The sequence below is a fragment of the Bos mutus genome, chromosome 22 (genome assembly GCF_027580195.1).
Source record: "Bos mutus isolate GX-2022 chromosome 22, NWIPB_WYAK_1.1, whole genome shotgun sequence".
Taxonomy (NCBI): Eukaryota; Metazoa; Chordata; class Mammalia; order Artiodactyla; family Bovidae; genus Bos; species Bos mutus.
Window position 1 is genome coordinate 56407212 of NC_091638.1, and position 21488 is coordinate 56428699.

The following is a 21488-nucleotide window of genomic DNA, read 5'->3' on the forward strand; positions in this document are numbered from 1 at the left end:
GGCAGATTCTTTACCATCTGAGTCCACCAGGGAAGCTCAAGTCACTTCACAGGCAGGCCCTGTTAAAACGGCACTTCTCACAGAAGGTCCTCACAGACCCCTCAAGGGAAGGGGTCTGTCTGCCCCTTGCCCCGACCTCAGGCTCTATTTTAATTGTCAGCTTGTCCCCGTAAGGCTCACACAACCCGAGGGCGGCAGCGGGGATGGACTGACCCCCCGGCAGGCCCTCAGCCTCTAATGCCTGTTCATGCTGCTGAAGGAACGAGCAGCATCACCAAGAGGCAGAGGCCTGGGATGGCCTTTACGAAGAGGGCCAAGAAACCTGCAGGTCCCAAGAAAGGCCGCCCTCTCCTCGTCCCTGGCGCTGGGAACCTTTCTCCCACCCCTCGCCTAGGAAGGGCTGCCTCACCCTGACACTTGTGAATGGTTCCTAATAACTTCACTTTTTAGGTTTCCACAGTGCTTTTGGAGTCCCACAGCCCCGGGTGATGGGTGTTGTTGACTCAGTCGTGTCCAATTCTTTGCGACTCCATGGTCTGCAGCACGCCAGGCTTCCCTGTCCTTCACTATCTCCTGGAGCTTGCTCAAACTCATGTCCATTGAGTCACTGATGCCATCCGACCATCTCATCCTCTGTCGCCCCCTTCTCCTCCTGCCTTCAATCTTTCCCAGCTTCAGGCTGTTTTCCAATGAGTCGGCTGTTCGCATCAGGCGGCCAAAGTATTGGAGCTTCAGTGTCAGTCCTTTCAATGAATATTCAAGATTGATTTCCTTAGTAATGACTGGTTGGATCTCCTTGCTGTCCAAGGGACTGTCAAGAGTCTTCTCCCCAGTTCGAAAGCATCAGTTCTTCGGTGCTCAGGTGTTATCATCCCCTGACTACTGCCCAGAGACTGAGACTCGAGTGACTTGTTAAGGACCCAGAAGTGGAATGCAGAAGCCCTGGGGTTGGACCGGGGGCAAGCTGCCCAGGTTCCATGCCCCTCTCTGCTGTGTGTGTGTGTGTGTGTGTGTGTGTGTGTTCTCCTGCACATGAAAACAAGGGTGAATTGGGCCATGGTGGCTTCCACAGCAAAAGGCCAGTCAGTAGGGCTGAGGCGCTGCCCCTGCCCAGGCCTCCTGGGCAGTGGACATCAATCAGCCAGCACTTCTGTGCTAATCGTTCCCAAATGTAGAGCTGGAAGTGCTGTTTTCTCCATTCGGGTCCTTTATCTTTGAAATTTCCTGTCCTGTTTTTTTAGCTTTAGATTGAAGGAAACTAACAGCAAGATTGCTCTGACAGCAAGATTGCTGCTGAATGCTCACCTTTTCCGCCCGGCCGCCCCACCCAGCTCTCCTCCCTTCAAGGCAGGCAGCAGGGTATCCTGGCCTGGCAAGCCCACATCCTCGCGGAGGGATTTGGGGTCAACGGATCAGCTTCTGTTGCCTGCCCAGCCCACTGGCGACCAGCGCTTTGAAAACGGGAAGGTGCCGGGAGAATGCGAGCCTGCTCCCTCCCGTGCCGCACTTCTCATTTGTGGCTCCTCTCCGGCTCTCTGGTGAGCTTCCCTGGTGGCTCAGATGGTAAAGCGTCTGCCTGCAATGCGGGAGACCCAGGTTCGATCCCTGGGTTGCGAAGGTCTCCTGGAGAAGGAAATGGCAACCCACTCCAGTATTCTTGCCTGGAGAATCCCACAGACAGAGGAGCATGGTGGGCTACAGTCCATAGGGTCACAAAAAGTCGGAGGAGCATGGTAGGCTACAGTCCATGGGGTCACAAAAAGTCAGACACGACTGAGTGAGCTTCACTTTCACTTTCCGGCTCTCCAAGCCTTTATGGGCTCAGATCAAGTGTCACCACCTCACAGAAACCTCCGCACACTCCCCGAGAACACGGAGCTTTCCTTTCTAAACGCCTCTGGTGGACCACCTTTGTTCCAATTCAGTTGTTTTGTAGTGTTTGCCATTTAAAGATTGGGAAGAATAATAATAGGAATTGGGCCAGACAAAATCTGAAAGATGGACGCATTGAGCTCCACTGCACAGAGGGCGAGGGGCTGCTCCAGGCCGTGGCTGGTTAGGGGGCAGGGTCAGAACTCAAAGCTAGTTGTCTCCCCTCAAGGGCCCCCCAGGTGGAGCCCCATGAGGGTGGGACAGGGACACGGATGACCAACCGAGCACGGAAACCATGGCTAAGACGGGCTGGCCTGGGAGGCACCATCTGAGAATGGGAGCTTTAAAAGTATTCACACTGAACAAATGCCCTCTGAGCTCTGCTCGATCTCACTGTCACATTCCAAGCATGAAGTCACCTCCGCCCCGAGGAGCCGGACCGATCTGGGGCTCGCCGCTCTGCTTGGCAGCCCTGACGAACTCGTTCTTGCACAAGATGATGTCAATTTCGAAAAGAAACCAGAAATCCCCAGAGCAGGCTTGCTGCTTTCTCCCTCGCCTCTAGGCCAAAACCACAGGCCGGCTGGAGGCAGGGTGACAGATAAATCGCCTTTGTCTTGGGGCTGCCTCTCCTGACCCCTGGCAGCTCCGAGCTGCTGCGTCAGCAGGACGGCCCTGGTGCGGCCCCGAGGGCCCTGGCTCCTGAATCTGCAGGGCTTGGCAGAGGCGCCCAGGGCCGCCCCTCCAGCTCCTCTGGGCCAGCCACAATCAGGGAGCAACGAACTGTTATCTTCGAGGTCAGGGCGGCAGCGCTGGAGGAAAACTCGCTCTCAGCGTGGCCTGTCTGTTCAATGGAGGAAGGCTGAGTTTCTAGAGGCTGTGGGGCCAGGGCACGGCTGGGGAGCAGAAACGGTCCTGCGGGGGGAGGGGTTCTTGCCCCTCCTCCTGCCCCGATTCCACCCATCTCTCCCCTCCTTTCTTTGGCTTTCTTCTTTTCCTCAGATCTGAATTCCACTACCACGCACTGAATAATTGCTCTGTGTCAGGCTCTATTCATTCCCGAAGCAGTCAGTAACAAGGGTGTCATCGTCAGCTTAGAGCAAGAAGCAGGCCCCAGCCCCGCCCTGTACAAGAAGCCAAGGGAACTCCTCAGTGGCCCAATGGTTAGGGACTTCCCCAGCGGCCCAATGGTTGAGACGCCAAGCTTCCAGTGCAAGGGGTGTGAGTCTGATCCCTGGCTGGGGGGGCTAGGATGTCACATGCTGCCTGGCACAGCAAAAAAAAAGAGCCAAAGCAGAGAGCGGGGTGTCTGGAGGGGGCACCGACTGATGGAGCCCAGGCAAAGGGCGATCTGGAGACATGTCTACAAATCCTCCACATGGCCGTGACCTTTGACCCAGCAATTTTCACTCCAAGGAAAGTATACCACTGAGCTATATTGGGATTGGTGCAAAGACCTGGCCGGGAAGGTGCCCACCACCTACAGGAGCAAAGAAGCTGTAACAGCATGACTGTCCAACTGGCTGAGCGCGCTGTGGACACCGTGTGACGGGACGAAGGCAGTCATCAGAACAAGGGGGCAGGGCCTCCCTGCTGCATCGGTGGTGAAGAATCCGCCCGCCAATGCAGGAGACACGGGGCTCGATCCCTGACCTGGGAAGACCCCACGTGCCGCAGAGCGACTAAGCCCGCGCACCACAGCGACTGAGCCTGTCTGTGCTCTAGAGCCCGGGAGCCCTGACAACTGGGCCCAGGCCCTGCAACAAGGAGCCCCTAGAACGAGAAGCCCACAGACTGCCAACCAGAGAGCAGCCCCTGCTCTCCGCAACTCGAGAAAAGCCTGCGCGGCGGCGACAAGGACCCAGCACAGACGAAAAAAAGTAAGTAAATTAAATTAAAAAATAAAAACCAATGGGGCGGCGGGAAGCCAGTGTGGTTTTAACAAGGGGCAACCCAGCCCCGGGCCCTCGTGGGCTGGAGGTGCTGGTGCCGTGCGGCTACCCAGGTGATAGATTTTGTACCTGGTTCTGCAAACTGCTACCAGTGAGGTCACCTCGGCAAGTGGTTACAAGGATCTCTGTCTGATTTCCTTCGATTACATGGGACTCTACAATCATCTCAGTATTCTAAATGCTAGAGAAGCACATTTACTCATGTGGAGCCGTGTTTCCAGTAGATTGCTGGGTGGAAAAGCCCAATTGCTAGGTGACGGCCAATAACGCCTACAAAGTGATGGGTCTGCAAACATGTAAAATTAGGTTAACTAGAAGACGGAGGTGAGGGGAGGTGATGAAAAGTCTCCCTCTCTTATTTAAAATCCACGCTCAGTGAAAATATGGTAAAGCTGAGGTTTCATCTACAGGAGCAATACTTAGAGACGGAAGTCACAAAACAGTATTTACGGTACGGTTGCACTTTTGTTTCAAAATGTTTACATAAACCATATACTCAGAACAGCGTATCGTGCATCTATTATATACACATATAGACATGGTCTAGGGGCATATATTCTACAATATTTAAGGTGACTCTGGGGAGGGGCGTCCCTGGTGGCTCAGTAGTGAAGAATCTGCCTGCCAGTACAGGACACACGGGTTCAATCCCTGGCCCAGGAAGATCCCGGATGCTGAGAAGCAACTAAGCCTGTGAACCCCAACTACTGCGCTTGGGCTCTAGAGCCTGGAAGCTGCAACCACAGAAGCCCACATGCCCTGGAGCCCACGTTCTGGAACAAGAGAAGCCCCCACGCCTCAGTTAGAGAGCAGCCCTTGGTCGCCGCAACTAGAGAGGTGCTCACGCAGCAATGAAGGCCCAGAATAGCCAAAAAAGAATAAATAAATAAATAAAAGAGTGATTCCCGGGAATTCCCTGGAGTCCAGTGATTAGAGGGTTTCCCTGGTGGCTCAGCTGGTAAGGGATCCACCTGCAAGGCAGGAGATCCTGGTTCAATCCCTGGGTTGGGAAGGTATCTTGAATTACCCACTCCAGTATTCTTGGGCTTCCCTGGTAGCTCAGACAGTAAAGAATCCTTCTGCAATGCAGGAGACCTGGGTTAAATCCCTGGTTTGGGTAGATATCTTGAAGAAGGGTTAGGCTACCCACTCCAGTATTCTTGGGCTTCCCTGGCGGCTCAGACAGTAAAGAATCCTTCTGCAATGTGGGCGACCTGGGTTAAATCCCTGGGGTGGGAAAATTCCGTGGAGGAGGGCATGGCAACCCACTCCAGTATTCTGGCCTGGAGAATCCCATGGACAGAGGAGCCTGGTGGACTACAGTCCATGGGTTCGCAGAGAGTTGGACATGACTGAGCGACTAAGCACAGCACAGCAGTGATTAGGAGTCAGCGCTTTCACTGCCGGGGCCCAGGTTCGATCCCTGGCTGGGGAACTAAGATCTCACAAGCTGTATACATGGCTCTCAGTGAAACACGCTGTCTGCTGCCAAATGACCTTCCATATCTTCCCTGTCCCTTCCAGGAGAGGCCGATCAGAAAGACATGGAGGCTCAGGGAGGCTGAGCTGCTTGCCCAAAGACACCCAGAGGTTGCAAAGGGTGGAGACAGGGCTCGGTTCAGGTCCAAAGCGCCTCCCACCTGACGGCTGCCACGCCCATCTCTCCACCCTGTCTCCTCTCCACCCCCTCCCTGGCTGTCCCCGGGCTCCTAGGCCCTGCCCTGGCTGGGGGCAGACAGGGTGCTGGATTACCTGTGGCACCTCCACGGCCGACATGGAGAAGACGTGGAGGCAGAAGATCTTGGAGCCGTTGTAGCCGACGACGAAGCCCTGCAGCTTCTGCTGGTGCACCGGGAAGGTGCTGGCCTTGATGTTGAGGTAGCCACCGCCAGAGAAGCAGAGCATGTCCTCACACTGGGTGTTCCAGGCCACGCTGTTGGCGTTGGGTTCCTGTGGGCAAGGGACGGTGAGGGGATGACTCCACTCCTACACTCGGCCAGGGACTGGCTCCCTAAAGCCTGAATCCCACTAAGCTGCTAACATGGGTTGTAGGGAAGGTTGGGGGAGAAGGGATCAGACACAAAATGGACAGCACAGAGGAGCAAGCTCCTCTCTGCACTGCATGTGCTGGAATTCTTCAGGTAAGCATCACTTCTGAAAAAATTATCATCCCCAAAGATTAATCATTACATAGGAAGTGAGAAAATCAGCAAAGTGGGATGTAGTTCTATTAAAGAATGAATAAACAAAGCTAGTCACGGAAGAAGGTTTAAAGGGATAGATCCCAAACAATTACCACTGATTGTTTGGGGGTAGCTGAGATTGTGGGTAATTTTTTATTTTCTACATTTTTTTGTTTGCTTCAAATTTTCTTTTGGTCATGAATGTCTATTGTTTTTTATAATAAGAAAGAGAACAGTGAGTTATTTTAAAAGTAGAAAATAATATATTGTCTCTGCGCTGACAGTTCACACATGTAAAATCCTTCAAGCTAAGTTTCAACAGTACATGAACAAAGAACTTTAAAATGTACGGGCTGGATTTGGAAAAGGCAGAGGAACCACAGGTCAAATTGCCAACATCTGCTGGACACAGAAAAAGCAGGGGAATTCCAGAAAAACATCTACTTCTGCTTCATGGACTATGCTAAAGCCTGTGGATCACAACAAACTGTAGAAAATTCTTAAAGAAACAGGAATACCAGACCACCTTACCTGTCCCCTGAGAAACCTGTATGTAGGTCAAGAAGCAACAGTTAGAACTGGACTTAGAACAACAGACTGGTTCAAAATTGGGGAAGGAGTGTATCAAGGCTCTATATTGTCACTCTGCTTATTTAACTCATATACAATATATCATAAAAAAGACCAGGCTGGATGAAGCACAAGCTGGAATCAAAACTACTGAGACAAATATCAACAACCTCAGATACGCATATGATACCACTCAAACGGAAGAAAGTGAAGAGGAAATAAAGAGCCTTCTGATAAAGGTGAAAGAGGAGAGTGAAAAAGCTGGCTTAAAACTCAATATTCAAAAAACTAAGATCATGGCATCTGGTCCCATCACTTCATGGAAAATAGATGGGGAAATAATGGAAACAATGAGAGATTTTACTTTCTTGGGCTCCAAAATCACTGCAGATGGTGACTGCAGCTATAAAATTAAAATTAAGCCATTAAATTAAAACTGTTCCTTGGAAGAAAAGCTATGACAAATCTAGACAGTGTATTAAAAAGCAGAGACATCACCTTGCCGACAAAGGTCCACCTAGCCAAGGCTAAGGTTTTTCCAGTAGTCATGTATGGATGTCAGAGGTGGATCATAAAGAAGGCTGAGCGCCAAAGAATTGATGCTTTCGAATGTGCTGTTGGAGAAGACTCTTGAGAGTCCCTTGGGAAGCAGGGAGATCCAGCTAGTCAATACTATAGGAAATTAACCCTAAGTTATTCATTAGAAAGACTGAAGCTGAAACTCCAATGCTTTGGCCACCTGATGAAGAGCCAATTCATTGGAAAAAGACCCTGAGGCTGGATAGATTGAGGGCAGGAGGAGAAGGGGTCGACAGAGGATGACAGGGTTGGATGGCATCACTGAATCAAAGGACCTGAGTTTGGGCAAATTCCAAGAGATGGTGAAGGACAGGGAAGCCTGGCGTGCTGTAGTCCATGGCATCACAGACAGCTGGACATAACCTAGCAACTGAACAACAAAACTACAGTCACCCCAGGAGGCACCCTGGGGTGCCTTCCCTGAAAGTTCCCCTCAAAGGTTTCTGCTCAGCTCTGGAGCCCCCGGGACCAGCAGATGTTCATCCCTTTCTGCCTAGAACCTGTTATGATGGCTGAGTCGTTTATAATGAACATGGTTTACTTTCATAATGAGGAAAAAACAATGTAAGTGTTTTCTGTTTGCAGGCGGCTGGGGCAGCAGAGAGGAGAAAAAGATAGCTGGGAACGTCCGTGTCTCCTGGCAACTTGGAGAATTACTCCCCTCTGCCTCCTGCAGAACCCTCAGCGGGGGCTGGGAAGGACACAGGCTCTTCCACTCCTGTTGAGGCTCAGCTGCAGATTCACAACTGGGGCCCCGCTAACCTAGTGACACCTGCGGCCGTGGGTGCTGAGTCTGGGAGACGAGCAGCAACACCGAGGGCCCTGGTTTGTGCCAGGCGCTGAGCCAGGTTCTACGGCAGCTTGTTTAGCCCTGCAGCAGTTCTGGGAGGGGGCAGGTACTACTTGCATTTTAGAGGTAAAGAGCAACCGAGGCTCCGAGAGGTTCACTGGCTTGCTCGAGACCGGCACAGTGATGAAAGCAGGGGTGGAGGCAGGTCTGTCTGAAGACAAATCCTGTGCTCTTTCCTTCCTCGAAACCACTCTGGCTCCCAGAGACGAGGTCGAGTAGCTATGACGGAGTCGCCTCAGCCCAGCGGTAGCCAGGCATCCCCTTCCCAATCCGAGGCAGCACCCCTCTGCCGTGTTAATGTCACTGCTGAGGACAGAGCGCCCTGAGGAAGGGACCTCACTCTGCCCACCACGCAGGGAAAGCCGCAGCAGCTGAGGAAGCCAGTCAGGGGAGGGTTCAGCTCGCGGGGAACTCGCGTCAGGCAAATGGCCTTGACCACTTACAAAGCCCTCGAGAGGCAAAGCCAGCGCCCAGCCCAGCAGAAAGCCAGCCAGCACTGGGCACGGAGCCTGTGGGCCCTTTTCTCCGGTGACACTTCCTCCAGCCTAGGCGTTGTGTAAGCAGTGCCTATCCCCCCCGAACACTCCACATCTGCTGGCTGCGGGGCACCCCTGTGAAATGGCAGAGGGAGGGCTCCCCTCCCCTGCCCTCTTTCAGGTGACAGACCTGGTCCTGTTCCCTGACTCTGTCTCAGGGCAGTCGCAGATACAGGCAGGCCTCCGGTCCGTGAGAAGCAGACTTTTCCCAAAGAATCATCTTCACGTTAACCCACGTACGGAGAGCCCTCACGGGCCCCACTGAGACTTGTTACTCATTCACTGCTCACAGTAATCTCATAAGAAAGGTATAACTTGCCCATCTTCCCAGCGTGGAAACCGAAGCCCACAAGGCTCAGCCAACTCCTGCAGCTTGTGTGCGAGGGGCAGGCTGGGCCAGCGCTCTCAGACTCTGTGCCTCTGCACCTCCCTGCTCCCCCAGAGCCCCTCCTGCAGGGGCTGGGAAGCGAGGGAGGGTCTCGAACCCAAGGGCCCTGTCCTGGGCACTCCGGGGGTCACCTGAAACAGCAGCTCCTTGGTGTGGATGTCGTACACCAGGCACATGTCGTTCTCGTCCACCACGGCCAACTTGTTGCGGGAGGCGCTCATGTCCAGGCAGCGCACGGCGGTGGCCTGCTTCAGCAGGACGATGGCGAAGAGGTTGTCCACGAAGATCTTGAGGATCTGGCAAAATTTCAGAGGGGAAAGCGTGAGTAACCATGGCCACACACCCTGGAACACCGGCACGTTGCTGGACCCCATGTGTTCTACAAGCACCATCGCCACTAACTTCACCGGAGGCTCTGTGTAGAGGAGGAAAGGGAGAGGGGGCTTCCCACAGGGACCAGAGTGTGGCCCATCAGAGGCTGCCTACGTAACCACAGGCCCCGAGACACGACCAACCCATCGAATGTCCGCTTGACGGGGTACGGTTAACAACACTGCCCAAAATGAAGGATTAGAAGACAGCACAGTCACAAACTCACACAGGAAAAGGCTCCTGTAAACAGTGACAGACATCCGGTGTAACCACAGCAAGAAGAGGATGCTGGGGAGGATGGCGAGGATGATGAGGAGGATGGGGAGGAGGGTGAGGAGGATGGGGAGGATGATGGGGAGGATGGTGAGGATGGCGAGGATGGGGATGAAGAAGGGGAGGATGAGAAGGATGGGGAGAAGGATGGGGAGGATGGGGAGGAGGGTGAGGATGATGGGGAGGATGGGGAGGATGATGGGGAGGATGGGGAGGACGAAGGGGAGGATGGGGAGGATGGGGAGGATGGTGAGGAGGATGGGGAAGATGACGGGAGGATGGTGAGGAGGATGGGGAGGATGCTGAGGAGGATGGGGAGGATGGTGAAGAGGATGGGGAGGATGCTGGGGAGGATGGGGAGGATGCTGAGGATGATGGGGAGGATGGGGAGGATGCTGGGGAGGATGGTGAGGATGGTGAAGAGGATGGGGAGGATGGTGAAGAGGATGGGGAGGATGGTGAGGATGATGGAGAGGATGGTGAGGATGATGGGGAGAATGGGGAGGAGGATGGGGAAGATGACGGGGAGGATGGGGAGGATGGTGAGGAGGATGGGGAAGATGACGGGGAGGATGGTGAGGAGGATGGGGAGGATGCTGAGGAGGATGGGGAGGATGCTGGGGAGGATGGTGAGGATGGTGAAGAGGATGGGGAGGATGGTGAGGATGATGGGGAGGATGCTGAGGATGATGGGGAGGATGGCGAGGATGCTGGGGAGGATGGTGAGGATGGTGAAGAGGATGGGGAGGATGGTGAAGAGGATGGGGAGGATGGTGAGGATGATGGAGAGGATGGTGAGGATGATGGGGAGGATGGTGAGGAGGATGGGGAGGATGGTGAGGAGGATGGGGAGGATGGGGAGGATGCTGGGGAGGATGGTGAGATTGGTGAAGAGGATGGGGAGGATAGTGAGGAGGATGGGGAGGATGGGGAGGACGATGGGGAGGATGGTGAGGAGGATGGGGAGGATGGTGAGGATGGTGGGGAGGATGGTGAGGATGGTAATGAGGATGGTGAGGATGATGGTGAGGATGATGGCGAGGATGGTGAGGATGATGCAGAGGATGGGAAGGATGGTGAGGAGGATGGGGAGGATGGGGAGGAGGATGGGGAGGATGGGGAGGATGGTGGGAGGATGGTGAGGATGGTAATGAGGATGGTGAGGATGATGGTGAGGATGATGGCGAGGATGGTGAGGATGATGCGGAGGATGGGAAGGATGGTGAAGGGGATGGGGAGGATGGTGAGGATGGTGAGGATGGTGAGGAGGATGGGGAGGATGGGGAGGATGGGGAGGAGGATGGGGAGGATGGTGAGGAGGATGGGGAGGATGGTGAGGATGGTGAGGATGGTGGGGAGGATGGTGAGGATGGTAATGAGGATGGTGAGGATGGTGAGGATGATGGCGAGGATGGTGAGGATGATGCGGAGGATGGGAAGGATGGTGAGGAGGATGGGGAGGATGGTGAGGAGGATGGGGAGGATGGTGAGGATGATGGGGAGGATGGGGAGGAGGGTGAGGATGATGGGGAGGATGATGGGGAGGATGGGGAGGATGGTGAGGAGGATGGGGAGGATGGTGAGGATGGTGAGAAGGATGGGAGGATGGTGAGGATGGTGAGGATGATGCAGAGGATGGTGCAGATGATGGGGAGGATGGTGAGGATGGTGAGAAGGATGGGGAGGATGGTGAGGATGGTGGGGAGAATGATGGTGAGGATGAAGATGATGGGGAGGATGGTGATGATGGCGAGGATGGGGAGGATGATGGTGAGGATGATGGGGAGGAGGATGGTGACGGTGATGGGGAGGATGTGGAGGATGGTAAAGATGGTAAGGAGGATGGGGAGAATGGTGAGGATGGTGAGGAGGATGGGAGAATGGTGAGGATGGTGAGGAGGATGGAAACAGCTACCAGTTACTGACTGTGCTTGACAGTCCTGTGAAACATGGGCTGCAAAGCATGTGGGTGAAACACGTGGGATTCTCATTTGTAACATCTGAGCCTCAGAGAGGTGAAGTGACTTGCTCAGGATCACACAGCTCGTGAGTTGCTCAGCATGCACACGGCCCCAGGTTCACCTGCCCACAGAGCCCAAGCTCTCCAGTCTTGCACTGGAAACGACAGCTGACGAGAGGAAGAAGCCAGCTCTCCTTCACTGTAATGTTGACACTCTGCAGCCTCTGCTAATCTCATCCCCTATGACTTTCAGCCCCAGGAAAGGCCTAACAAGCCTCAGCCACAGCCATCTGCCAGACAGCTTGGCTCTCAGGCTTATGCAGTTATATTTTCCCTTTCACATTTCCATGTAACCCACTTAGAACTTTCTTCTTTTGAGCAAAGAATGCACACACAAATCTGTTCAACTTTTTGTAACCTAGATTTTCCACCTCTATTTGAACATAGGGCCCATTTTCTTTAAAACACCTGGTAAGAGCCTGGGGACTAGCACCCTCTGAGATGCAAGCTAGAACACATTCCTTGACCCATTCACTGCTCTAACAGGCATCTCATCTAAGGAATGAGCTCCATCTCCCTCCCTGTGAAGACACTGAAACTGAATCTCCAACAAGTCTCCCACCTCCTGGGTGACCTTCAATCCACGAAGCCTCCATGGCAGCCCAGAGGCTGCAGAGCCAACTCTGCCAGAACGTGGCATGCTGAGTAGAAGCCATCGTGGGTCTGGCTTGACGCTGGCCACATAAAACAGGATCCCGGGCTGCCCTCCAACGTGCCTGTGGGGCGAGAGGTGGGGGTGCAGCGGGGGAGCCCTTTGCTTGCTCCAGGAACCCACCTCGGAGTCAGCACTACTCTGGCTGCCTGTGTCTGCCTGCAGATGACTGGCCTAATGGGAGACGCCAGGGTGCACTCACCTGTCCATTCTTCAGGCCGACCAGCAGACCCTCCCTTCCTGGGGGGCCACCGATCACTTTAATGTAGCGAATGAGAGACTCCATCTGCCACTCCCGCTCCTTCACGCCGCTGAAGGACAGGCACTGCAGCCGCCTCTCCTAGAAAACAAGCGCAGCTCCGGGTGATCGCAAGCAGGACAGGCGTGCCCGGGCGCCCAAGGAGGTCTGCCTGCGCCTACAGGGTGAAAACTGCCTCCACACTCTGTTCCCACTGAACCCATCTAGACCCCGTGCCTAGCAGCTTCACACAAGCCTTCCCTGCGGAGCCCAGCTCAGCCTCCATCTTCAGCAGGCCTCCGGGCAGCCACAGCCAGGGGCTGCACGCGGAAGCACATCTGTAACCTGTGGCGCCCCTACCCTTGGGCTTCCCAGGTGGCCCAGTGGTAAAGAATCCACCTGCAACACGACAGACGCGGGTTCGATCCCTGGGTCGGGAAGATCCCCTGGAGGAGGGCATGACCACCCACTCCAGTATTCTTGCCTGGACGGTCCCATGGATAGAGGAGCTTGGAGGGCTACAGTCTGTGGGGTCACAGAGGCAGACATGACTTGGTGACTAAATAACAACAACCCCTAAACTGCTTTAACTTGAGATTTTTAGAGAGATTTTTTTAATAGTATCTTACATATGTGATTCCTAAAGGATTTCTTCCACTTTATCACTTCCAATAGGCTTAATTTTACAAAACCAAATCCACCTCTACTTCCAGGAAAGTGGCTGGGCTGGGCTTCTCTTACGGTCTCCCCAGGCATTCCTGGCATCAACCTAGACAGCTTCTAGGAAGCTCTAAGTTGACAAATCTTTTTTTTGTCAAAAAAATTATCAGGAAGTAAAACTTCCTTTACTATTTTGAGTTGATATCATAAATTTTTTTGTTGTTCAATTGAAAGCGAGCATAAATTTCTGTGTGTATACGTTTACGAAAACGACACTGACCTTCATTTTGTGGGATATCAATGTATGCTTCAAGTCATTAAAATATATACAATCCCAGTTCAACACAGTGCTTTGTGCAACACAAAAATGTATTTTTCGGTTTTTTTGTTTTTGGCCTCAAGTCTTGGAAGATCTTAGCTCCCCTCCCAGGGATTGAACCCAGGCCCTCAGCAGCGAGAGTGCAGAGTCCTAACCACTGGACCAACAGGGCCCAGTCCTTCCAGTCGTGTCCAAATCTTTGCGACCCCGTGGACTGTAGCCTGCCAGGCTCCTCTGTCCATGGGATTCTCCAGAAAAGATTACTGGAGTGGGTTGCCATTTCCTTCACCAGGAGATCTTCCTGACCCAGGGATCGAACCCATGTCTCTTACATGTGTCTCTTGCATGGGCAGGCGGGTTCTTTACCACTAGGACCACCTGGGAAGACCATAGTCCCCGTATTCCCCAGTTTACGGCCTATGGCTTTCTGGTAGGCTCTGACCCCTCCAGATGCCAATAAGCATGAAAGCAATGAACAGCCACTGAGCTTGACGGGAAGGAGCTTTCTTCCAGCGACCGACTCTAGAGCCGGGAGGTGGGTAACCCGCTCCCTGCGGGAGGATGAAGTGGATGCAGCCCGCCCTCTGAGCCGCTGCCGCCCACCTGACAGAGGATGATGTGGTCGGCACACACCACCAGGAGGTTGCACTCGAACTTCCTGGCAATCTTCTCCTTCACCCGGTACCGCATGTCCAGCGAGTCCTCTGAGTACAGCTCGTAGATGAGGATCTTCTCGGGCAGCTGGATCGCTAATCGATTCTTGTAGATGGCAATTTTCTTGACAAGTTCTTTGCATTTAATCCGAACTGTGAAAGAGAGGAAAAAAAACCCAGCTCGAACAAGAGGCTATTAGGTAAGGGAGAAGGCAGAGAAATTAAAAGCCATCATTTACTTAATGCTAGAGGCAATTAAAGGAGACACACTCATCAAAAAACCTTTACAAAGTGTCTAATACGCAATCAACTCTGCTAAACACTGAGTCGCATACAAATCTTTGTGGCCTTGAGCTTACATCTGACTGTGCAAAGTAGAAGTCTCTGTGCTACCATCGCTTGCTGAAGATAAATCTCTGAATGGCACCAATAGCCCCTGATGATCAGGAACACGTCTGGGTAACTGCCCACAGCTCTGGACACTTGCCACCCAGCACTCTTGCCAACAGGGAGCCGAAGGCAGTTTCTGGCACACGCTAGGGTCTCACGCTCCTGCTACAGGTGGAGAAAGTCCCTCAGCAAGGACAGCAGGGAACCGCCTGACCCGCTGCAGCCTCAGCATCGCAGCTGGAGTCTTTCATCAGAGGTGCTCCCAGGTGGGGGACCAGAGAATGCCACCTGACTCTGCAAGACACCCCTCGACCTGGACCCCCACACACAGGCCCCTGCAATGTGCTGTGGCCGGGACACCTACAGACGACTGCCCTTGAAATAAGCAGATTCTCAGCCCACTGAGCCAGCATGGCCACTTGGGTGGACGGAGGAAGGGACTGGCTACCCGAGGCCTGGAACTCTGGCCTTCTGACCGAGCCCATGCAACCCACTGCCTCCTTCTCTCTGGGGGGAGCACCCGCAGGAGGTGAGTGGACACGGAGCTGGGGGAGAAGCACCCCAGAAGGGACTGTGATCAGAGAGGACACAGGTCCGCAGAGACCCATGCAGGTCGCCCAGCCCCCGGCTCTGACTTGTTGTATGCTGTCCTCCCTTAGCCAGGCAGTCCATTTCCCCTTAGCATTAGCTGCAAATTTTTTTTTTTGGAAAGAGGGTTCATTGCTTCAAAGACATCAATATCCTCTCCACGCTCCTACCACACAAAAGAGCGAGACCCAGTGATCCAACACGTGCCCAGAACACCAAGGAGCAACACGCCCTACCGTCTCACCTGCCCTGTGAGCAGCCCTGTCGACCGGCCCCTCTTCCCAGCATCTGGTGGGCAGAGGGGCCGTACCCGCCGCTTACCTTTCTGCTCGGTGATCAGGTGCTGCACAATGACATCAGTCATGCTATCCCTGTAGGCGTAGCGGTCCTTGTAGAGCCCGTGGACTGTGCTGAAAATCAGCTGGTAGAAGGAAATGGTGCCATCCTGGCAGCCCACCACCTGTGGAGAACGAGCCTGTCAGTTCTCAGTCCTCTGTGGAGACAGACCTGCCTGTCAGGAACAAACGTCAGTGATCTGACTGGCTAAACACGGCCGATGTTCACTGACTACTCGGGTGGTGGCCCAACCAACCAACTCCCGCTTCTTACCACGTAGTTGGAGTCAGGCTTCACTTTACACGTCCACACCCAGGAGGTCTGCTCCCCAACGGCCCCAAGCCGTACACCATCCTTGGTGAAAAGGGACACTTGCTTGTCTGATCCCCCCAGCAAAATGTACTCCCCTTTAGTAAAGTAGCTGATGCAGCAGGGGTCAAAGTTCAGGGAGTGGTCCTTTCCGATCTGAAGAAAGAGAACACACCAAGGGAGATCCACGCTGAATTCATGATCATCGCAACACGATCAAGGGCTTTTCCCTCCATCCTTTACATTGGGAACTGGCCAGCGTTCTCCATGTGACAGATTCCGTCACGAACACAGCCCAGCCCTCTAGAGCACCCCATCCTCTCCACACGGACAAACCCTCCAGGGTCTCCCCCAGTCCCACCCAACGGCCCCAGGGCTGTGTCTTAGCTCCGCAGTCAATCCACACCCCAGATGGTCTTCTCCCGTTAGGCCTCCCCCTCTGCTCACAGCCCTTGCTAGGCTTCAGCATTTCCCTCAGTCCTGAGGGCAATTTCTTTCTGCTTTTCTTTTCCTTCCCTCCTTCTTTCCTTTTTTTGTACTTCACAAAACTAAGTCCATTCAATGTTTTAAAAGTTGTTCTTATTCTATAACGACACTCATCCTATTCTCTTTGGAACGAACTTATTCAGGTGTTTCACGCACCACACGATTCGCCCATGTCAAGTGTACACTTCATTAGCTTTTACTACATCTGGAGTTGTATAACCATCATCACCAACGGCAACACCCCAAAAAGAAGCCCTGTACCTGTAGCAGTCAATCCCCTTTTCCTTCTCTTTCCACCCCCTGGCAACCACTGATCTACTTCCTGTCTATAGATCTGCCTATTCTGGACACTTCATATAAACGGAAACACAGACCGCGTGGCCTTTTGTGACCAGTTCACCCTTTTCCAGTCTGCACCAGTACTTCACTCCTTTTCACTGCTGAATAATATTCCATTGTATGGATATTCCCCATTTTTTTTTCCCATGCATGAATCGATAAACATTTCAGTTCTTCCTATTTCTGGCTATTATGAAAAATGCTGAATATGAATACTTGCATACAAATTTTTGTGCAGATATACGTTTTCATCTTTCTTAGATATGGATATCTAGTAGAGTTGCTGGGTCATATAGTAACTTCACATTTAACCTTTAATAACTACTTAAAAAGTGGCTGGGTATACCATTTTATATTCCTGCCAGTAGTATACAAGGGTGCCAACCTCTCCATCCTAGTGGGTGTGGAGTAGGTCTCAGTGTGAGTTTGATTTGCATTTTCCTGGTAGCTAATGATGTTGAACATCTTTTCATTTGCTTACTTGGCCACATGTATTTCTTGTTTGAAAAAATGTCCATTCAGATCCCTTTTCCATTTTTTAATTAAGTTGTCTTTTTATTATTGACTTGTAGGAGTTTTTTACTCCTTGGAAGACAAGCTATGACAAACCTAGACAGCATATTAAAAAGCAGAGACATTACTTTGCCAACAAAGCTCCATCTAGTCAAGGCTATGGTTTTTCCAGGAGTCATGTATGGATGTGAGAGTTGGACTATAAAGAAAGCCGAGCATTGAAGAATCGATGCTTCTGAACTGTGGTGTTGGAGAAGACTCTTGACAGTCCCCTGGACTGCAAGAAGATCCAACCAGTCCATCCCTAAAGGAAATCAGTCCTGAATAGGCACTGGAAGGACAGATGCTGAAGCTGAAACTCCAATACTTTGGCCACCTGATGTGAAGAACTGACTCATTTGAAAAGCCCCTGATGCTGGGAAAGATTGAAGACAGGAGGAGAAGGGGACGACAGAGGATGAAATGTTGGATGGCATCACTGACAATGGCCATGAGTGTGAGCAAGCTCCGGGAGCTGGTGATGGACAGGGAGGCCTGGCGTGCTGAGTCCATGGGGTCACAAAGAGTCAGACACGACTGAGCAACTGAACTGAACTGAAGAGTTTTTTCACATATTTCAGATGCAAGTCCCTTATCAGATAAATGATTTGAAAAATTTCTCTTTCACTCTGTGTGTTGTCTCTTCACTTTTGATGGTGCCCCCTCTACTTTTAGGATGAAGGTCAAGCTCCTGAGTTTAGTTCCCAAGATCCCAAGTCAAAATGAGTCTCTTACAGTCAGCCCATGCTCTTTCACACCTCCATGCCATTCTCCACAGCACCCCAGCACTAGACAAGGATGTCCTTTCCCCCTTCTTCTCCGCCAGGTGTCATCTCTTCCAGGAAGCATCCTCACATCTCCCTGCCCACCCAAGGCCTGAAGGGCTAGCCTAGCAGCTGCTTATAAACATGAATAAAGCAAATACAGGAAGAGGGTCACAAACTAGGACCCAGGCTTTACAGACCAAGCTGCATTTCAGTTCAACCATTTACCGGCAGTGCAGGACCTTGGGCATAATATTTATTCCACTGCCCTGAGACTTGTCTACTCATATCTAAAAATCAGATCATCAGACTTTCTTGGAGGTCCAGCAGTTCAGACTCCGCACTTCCCCTGCAGAGGGCACGGATTTTATCCCTAGTAGAGGAAGTTCCGCATGCCCTCACTGTGGCCCCAAAAATGTAAAAAGTTGATTGGCAGAGTACCTACTTCTCAAAGTTTTACAAGAATTAAAAGAGATAAAGAATGCATAGCACTCAGCACAGAACCTGGTGTCACAGTAAATGCTCGATAAACAGGAGCTAACACAAATGACAAACAATCATTAATAATGCAGTCTCCAAACATGAAAACAGACGAAAACTAACAGGCATGACCAAACCGGTGCCTCCCACCGGGCCGGCACAGACCCGCATACCTGTTTTCCACTCAGCTGGTAGAAGGAAAGCTTCTGTCCCCAGTCAGCTACAGCCAGGATGTCATTGCGTTCCTCTCTAATCAACAGAAGACAAAAGAGGTTACGTGGGGCCAAGGCCTGCTGGTGAGTGTGGCCCGAAGGGTTTAACAAACAACAGGAAAGAGAAAGCCCAGGTCAGGCGGTCAGATTGCCAAGTGCCGGACAGGAGGACAGGGGCCAGAGGGCTGTGACGTGGGCCTACCCATCAACCGGTCCAGTGGGAAGGGGAAGGTGAGGTCAGCCCTCCCGGGATCTGTATCTCAACAGGATGCCCCACCACGCGGGTGCTCATGGTGCAGGGACACAGCCACCATGAAGAGGTGAGACCCCTTGTTTCATAGCTTCCTGGGAGCAGAGCTAAGACAGCGAGGTTGGAGATCCGAGAGCGCTTTCTCTTACACACTGTACAAGGTGGGGAGGAGCAGAGAGACAGAGAGCAGAGTCTTCAGCGGTGGGAAGGCATGGATTGTCTGATTTTTTTTTTTAATGGATAGAGGGGAACCTTGCTTGCTCTTCCTCAAGAGGAAACTAACACCCAAAGCTTGGTTCCCCCGCAGTTGGGGTTCACACGCAGGTGGAATGGTTTCTGATTGGATCTAACAGGAAAGAATGGCGGTTCGCTACGACCAGCCCGTCTCTGAAACCGACTGCCATCAGCATCAGCGTCCTGGAATAGCAGCTGCAGGAGCCACACAGGAGAAACCTCCGCAGCCAAGGCTGAGGATCAGGCTACTCAGGAGTCGAGTTCAAGAGAGAGAGGTTCCCAGCCCTCGGGTGCTGGCCTGAACCCACCTAACATTGCCTCCTCTTCATTAACTCCAGCGTTTTGAGCCCAGGGCCTTGGGGTCATCTGACAGCACCATGAGACACTCAGGCAAAGCGTGGTGCAGCCCTGTGAGCAAAACCCGGGCAAGGGTGACAAGATGGCAACCCACGCAGGCTCTAGTCGATAGCCAAGGGGACAAAGACAACGGAGAGGGGCGGAGGGACCCACAGGTGAACTCTGTGTGAACGGCACTTATCCAAACACGACCCAGGGGCCCAGGCCACAGCGAGCCCTCCTGGGGAGACCTTGTACAGCTCTGGGTCAGGCTCAGCCTCCATGAGCTGGATGGCTGGTTTCCAACCTTCTTTCTCCCCCTTTTACCCACCCCCCCCCAAATCCTGGGCAGTGGGACTCTTTACCAAAACAAAAGCTTGTGTTAGTAACTAAAGGGTCCGCTCTGGCTGAACACAGGTTGGGACGTGAAGCCCACCCTCTCCTCCCCTCCTGGCCCCCAACCTCCCGCCTTCTTTTCCTAAGGAAGCCCAGGCACCACAGAACAGTTTGGATGAAGTGATCTAGCTTAGGACTTGTCAATCAGAATGTCCTGCTCTCATACCGCAGCCTGCAATGGTTTCCCTACAGGTAATCTGGGCTGAAGAGAAGAAAGGATGGCTGGACAGCGAGGATTTGACATGAGGACTGTGGCTAAGACGGGGGAAGCTCCTCTCTGATACGTGTCCTAGTAGATGCAAGGTGAAGTGCGGTGTGGGAGCAAGCTGAGAGAGGAGTCCGGTAAGAGGGGAGGTGTCTGATGAACTACGCTGCGGCCAGGCCAGGGCACACAGGCAGGCGCTCGACGTCATGTTTTTCAAAGGACCCCTAGATGCCACTGTAACGAGTTCACTCTACGATGCTAAGTGGACAAAGGGAGTAGGATATGGTTCAGTTCATTGTACGAATGCACTACAAGACTGGGGGAAATACACTTAAGATGCGAACAGTGGTTTCCTCTGGGGATGGGGTCTTTCAGAAAAGTTGAACTTTCTCCTTTGGACTCTTCAGTGTTTTCCAGAGTTTCTCTAGAAGAGTCTTATAACCCACACACAAGCTTCGGGGCGCTCCCCCAGGGGGGAGGAGCCTGCAGCAGCAACACCCTTGGTCTTTGGGAAGGCAGCACCAGGGCAGTGCTGCCCGGCAGGTCCAGGCGGGCGGGCCCTGCGGGGAGGGCTCCGGCCCCCGGGACACACTCACAGGCTGTCGTCCCCGGCACCGTTGTCCTCTTCCTCGGGCTCGTCCTCCTCTGCCTCACTACCCTGACTACTGTACACTGCGGACTTCAGAGTGGAAGGGATATCCTGAAAGTATCTGCTGACAATGGCTTCCTCGGAATCCTCGATCTCTATGTTCATCCAGAAATTCTCCCATCGGCTGCAGACGGTAAGGGGTTGTTCAGTCGCATTGCCTACAACTGCACTAGGGTTATTAATTTCAAGACCTGTCAAGGAGCCCCTGCCCCTTGCCCGGAAGAGGACAGCAACCAGGCAGACCAGGCATCCTGCATCTCATGAATTAAAAATGGGCCCCCGAAGCCACAGAATCATCTGTGGCCGCAAAAAGCAAACAGCAGGAACTCTGGGGTAGGCTAATGGGCTCTGAAGGCATCAGACATGCATGCCACAGCCCTGGGCTGGACCAAAGTATTCAAGAAGAAGCATAATCATCTGATGTCAGAAAGGCCGTGAGATTAAACAGACTTCTAAATCAAGTAGGTCCCACCTTTAAAATGACATTGGGTTGGTAAACAATTAAGTCCTTTACCTTCAGAGGACTCTATGGGGAATGGTGGTGGCTTAATAATGTTACAGGATTACACAAGGAGATCTAAAGCTATTAGCGCCCCATCAAAGTCACATCAGCACAGTAAAGAAAATGTGCGTAAGGCTGGAGAAGGTAGATGCCAATTGTTTGTGGAACTATAGGCTTTGGGGATATTTATACTTAATACTGATGTTTTGGGGGCCAAGGGCAGCAAAAAAGGCTCATGAAAAGCAAAAAGGGCTCATGAAAAAGCCTATGTTCTGTTCAGACTTGGAGGGAAGAACTGAAAAGGGGAAAAGACCAAAATAAAGCCACGGCACAGAGGTGAGCT

General features: G+C 52.6%; 1 protein-coding gene across 3 annotated transcripts in view; it reads right to left on the minus strand.

Moving 5' to 3' along the window:
* The window catches only part of IFT122 (intraflagellar transport 122), a 68740-nt gene that overhangs the window by 27466 nt on the left and 19786 nt on the right, over window positions 1–21488 (minus strand). For 2 of the 3 annotated variants that reach the window (XM_070359052.1, XM_070359051.1), the window contains exons 8-14: window positions 18535–18610; window positions 15705–15896; window positions 15417–15555; window positions 14068–14270; window positions 12450–12587; window positions 9062–9226; window positions 5577–5774 (exon numbers count right to left, since the gene is read on the minus strand). In XM_070359052.1, coding sequence (XP_070215153.1) covers window positions 5577–5774; window positions 9062–9226; window positions 12450–12587; window positions 14068–14270; window positions 15417–15555; window positions 15705–15896; window positions 18535–18610 — 1111 coding nt within the window. Of the gene's footprint in view, window positions 1–5576; window positions 5775–9061; window positions 9227–12449; window positions 12588–14067; window positions 14271–15416; window positions 15556–15704; window positions 15897–18534; window positions 18611–20590; window positions 20768–21488 lie in introns of all 3 variants that reach the window. The other variant, XM_070359053.1, reaches the window with a different exon arrangement.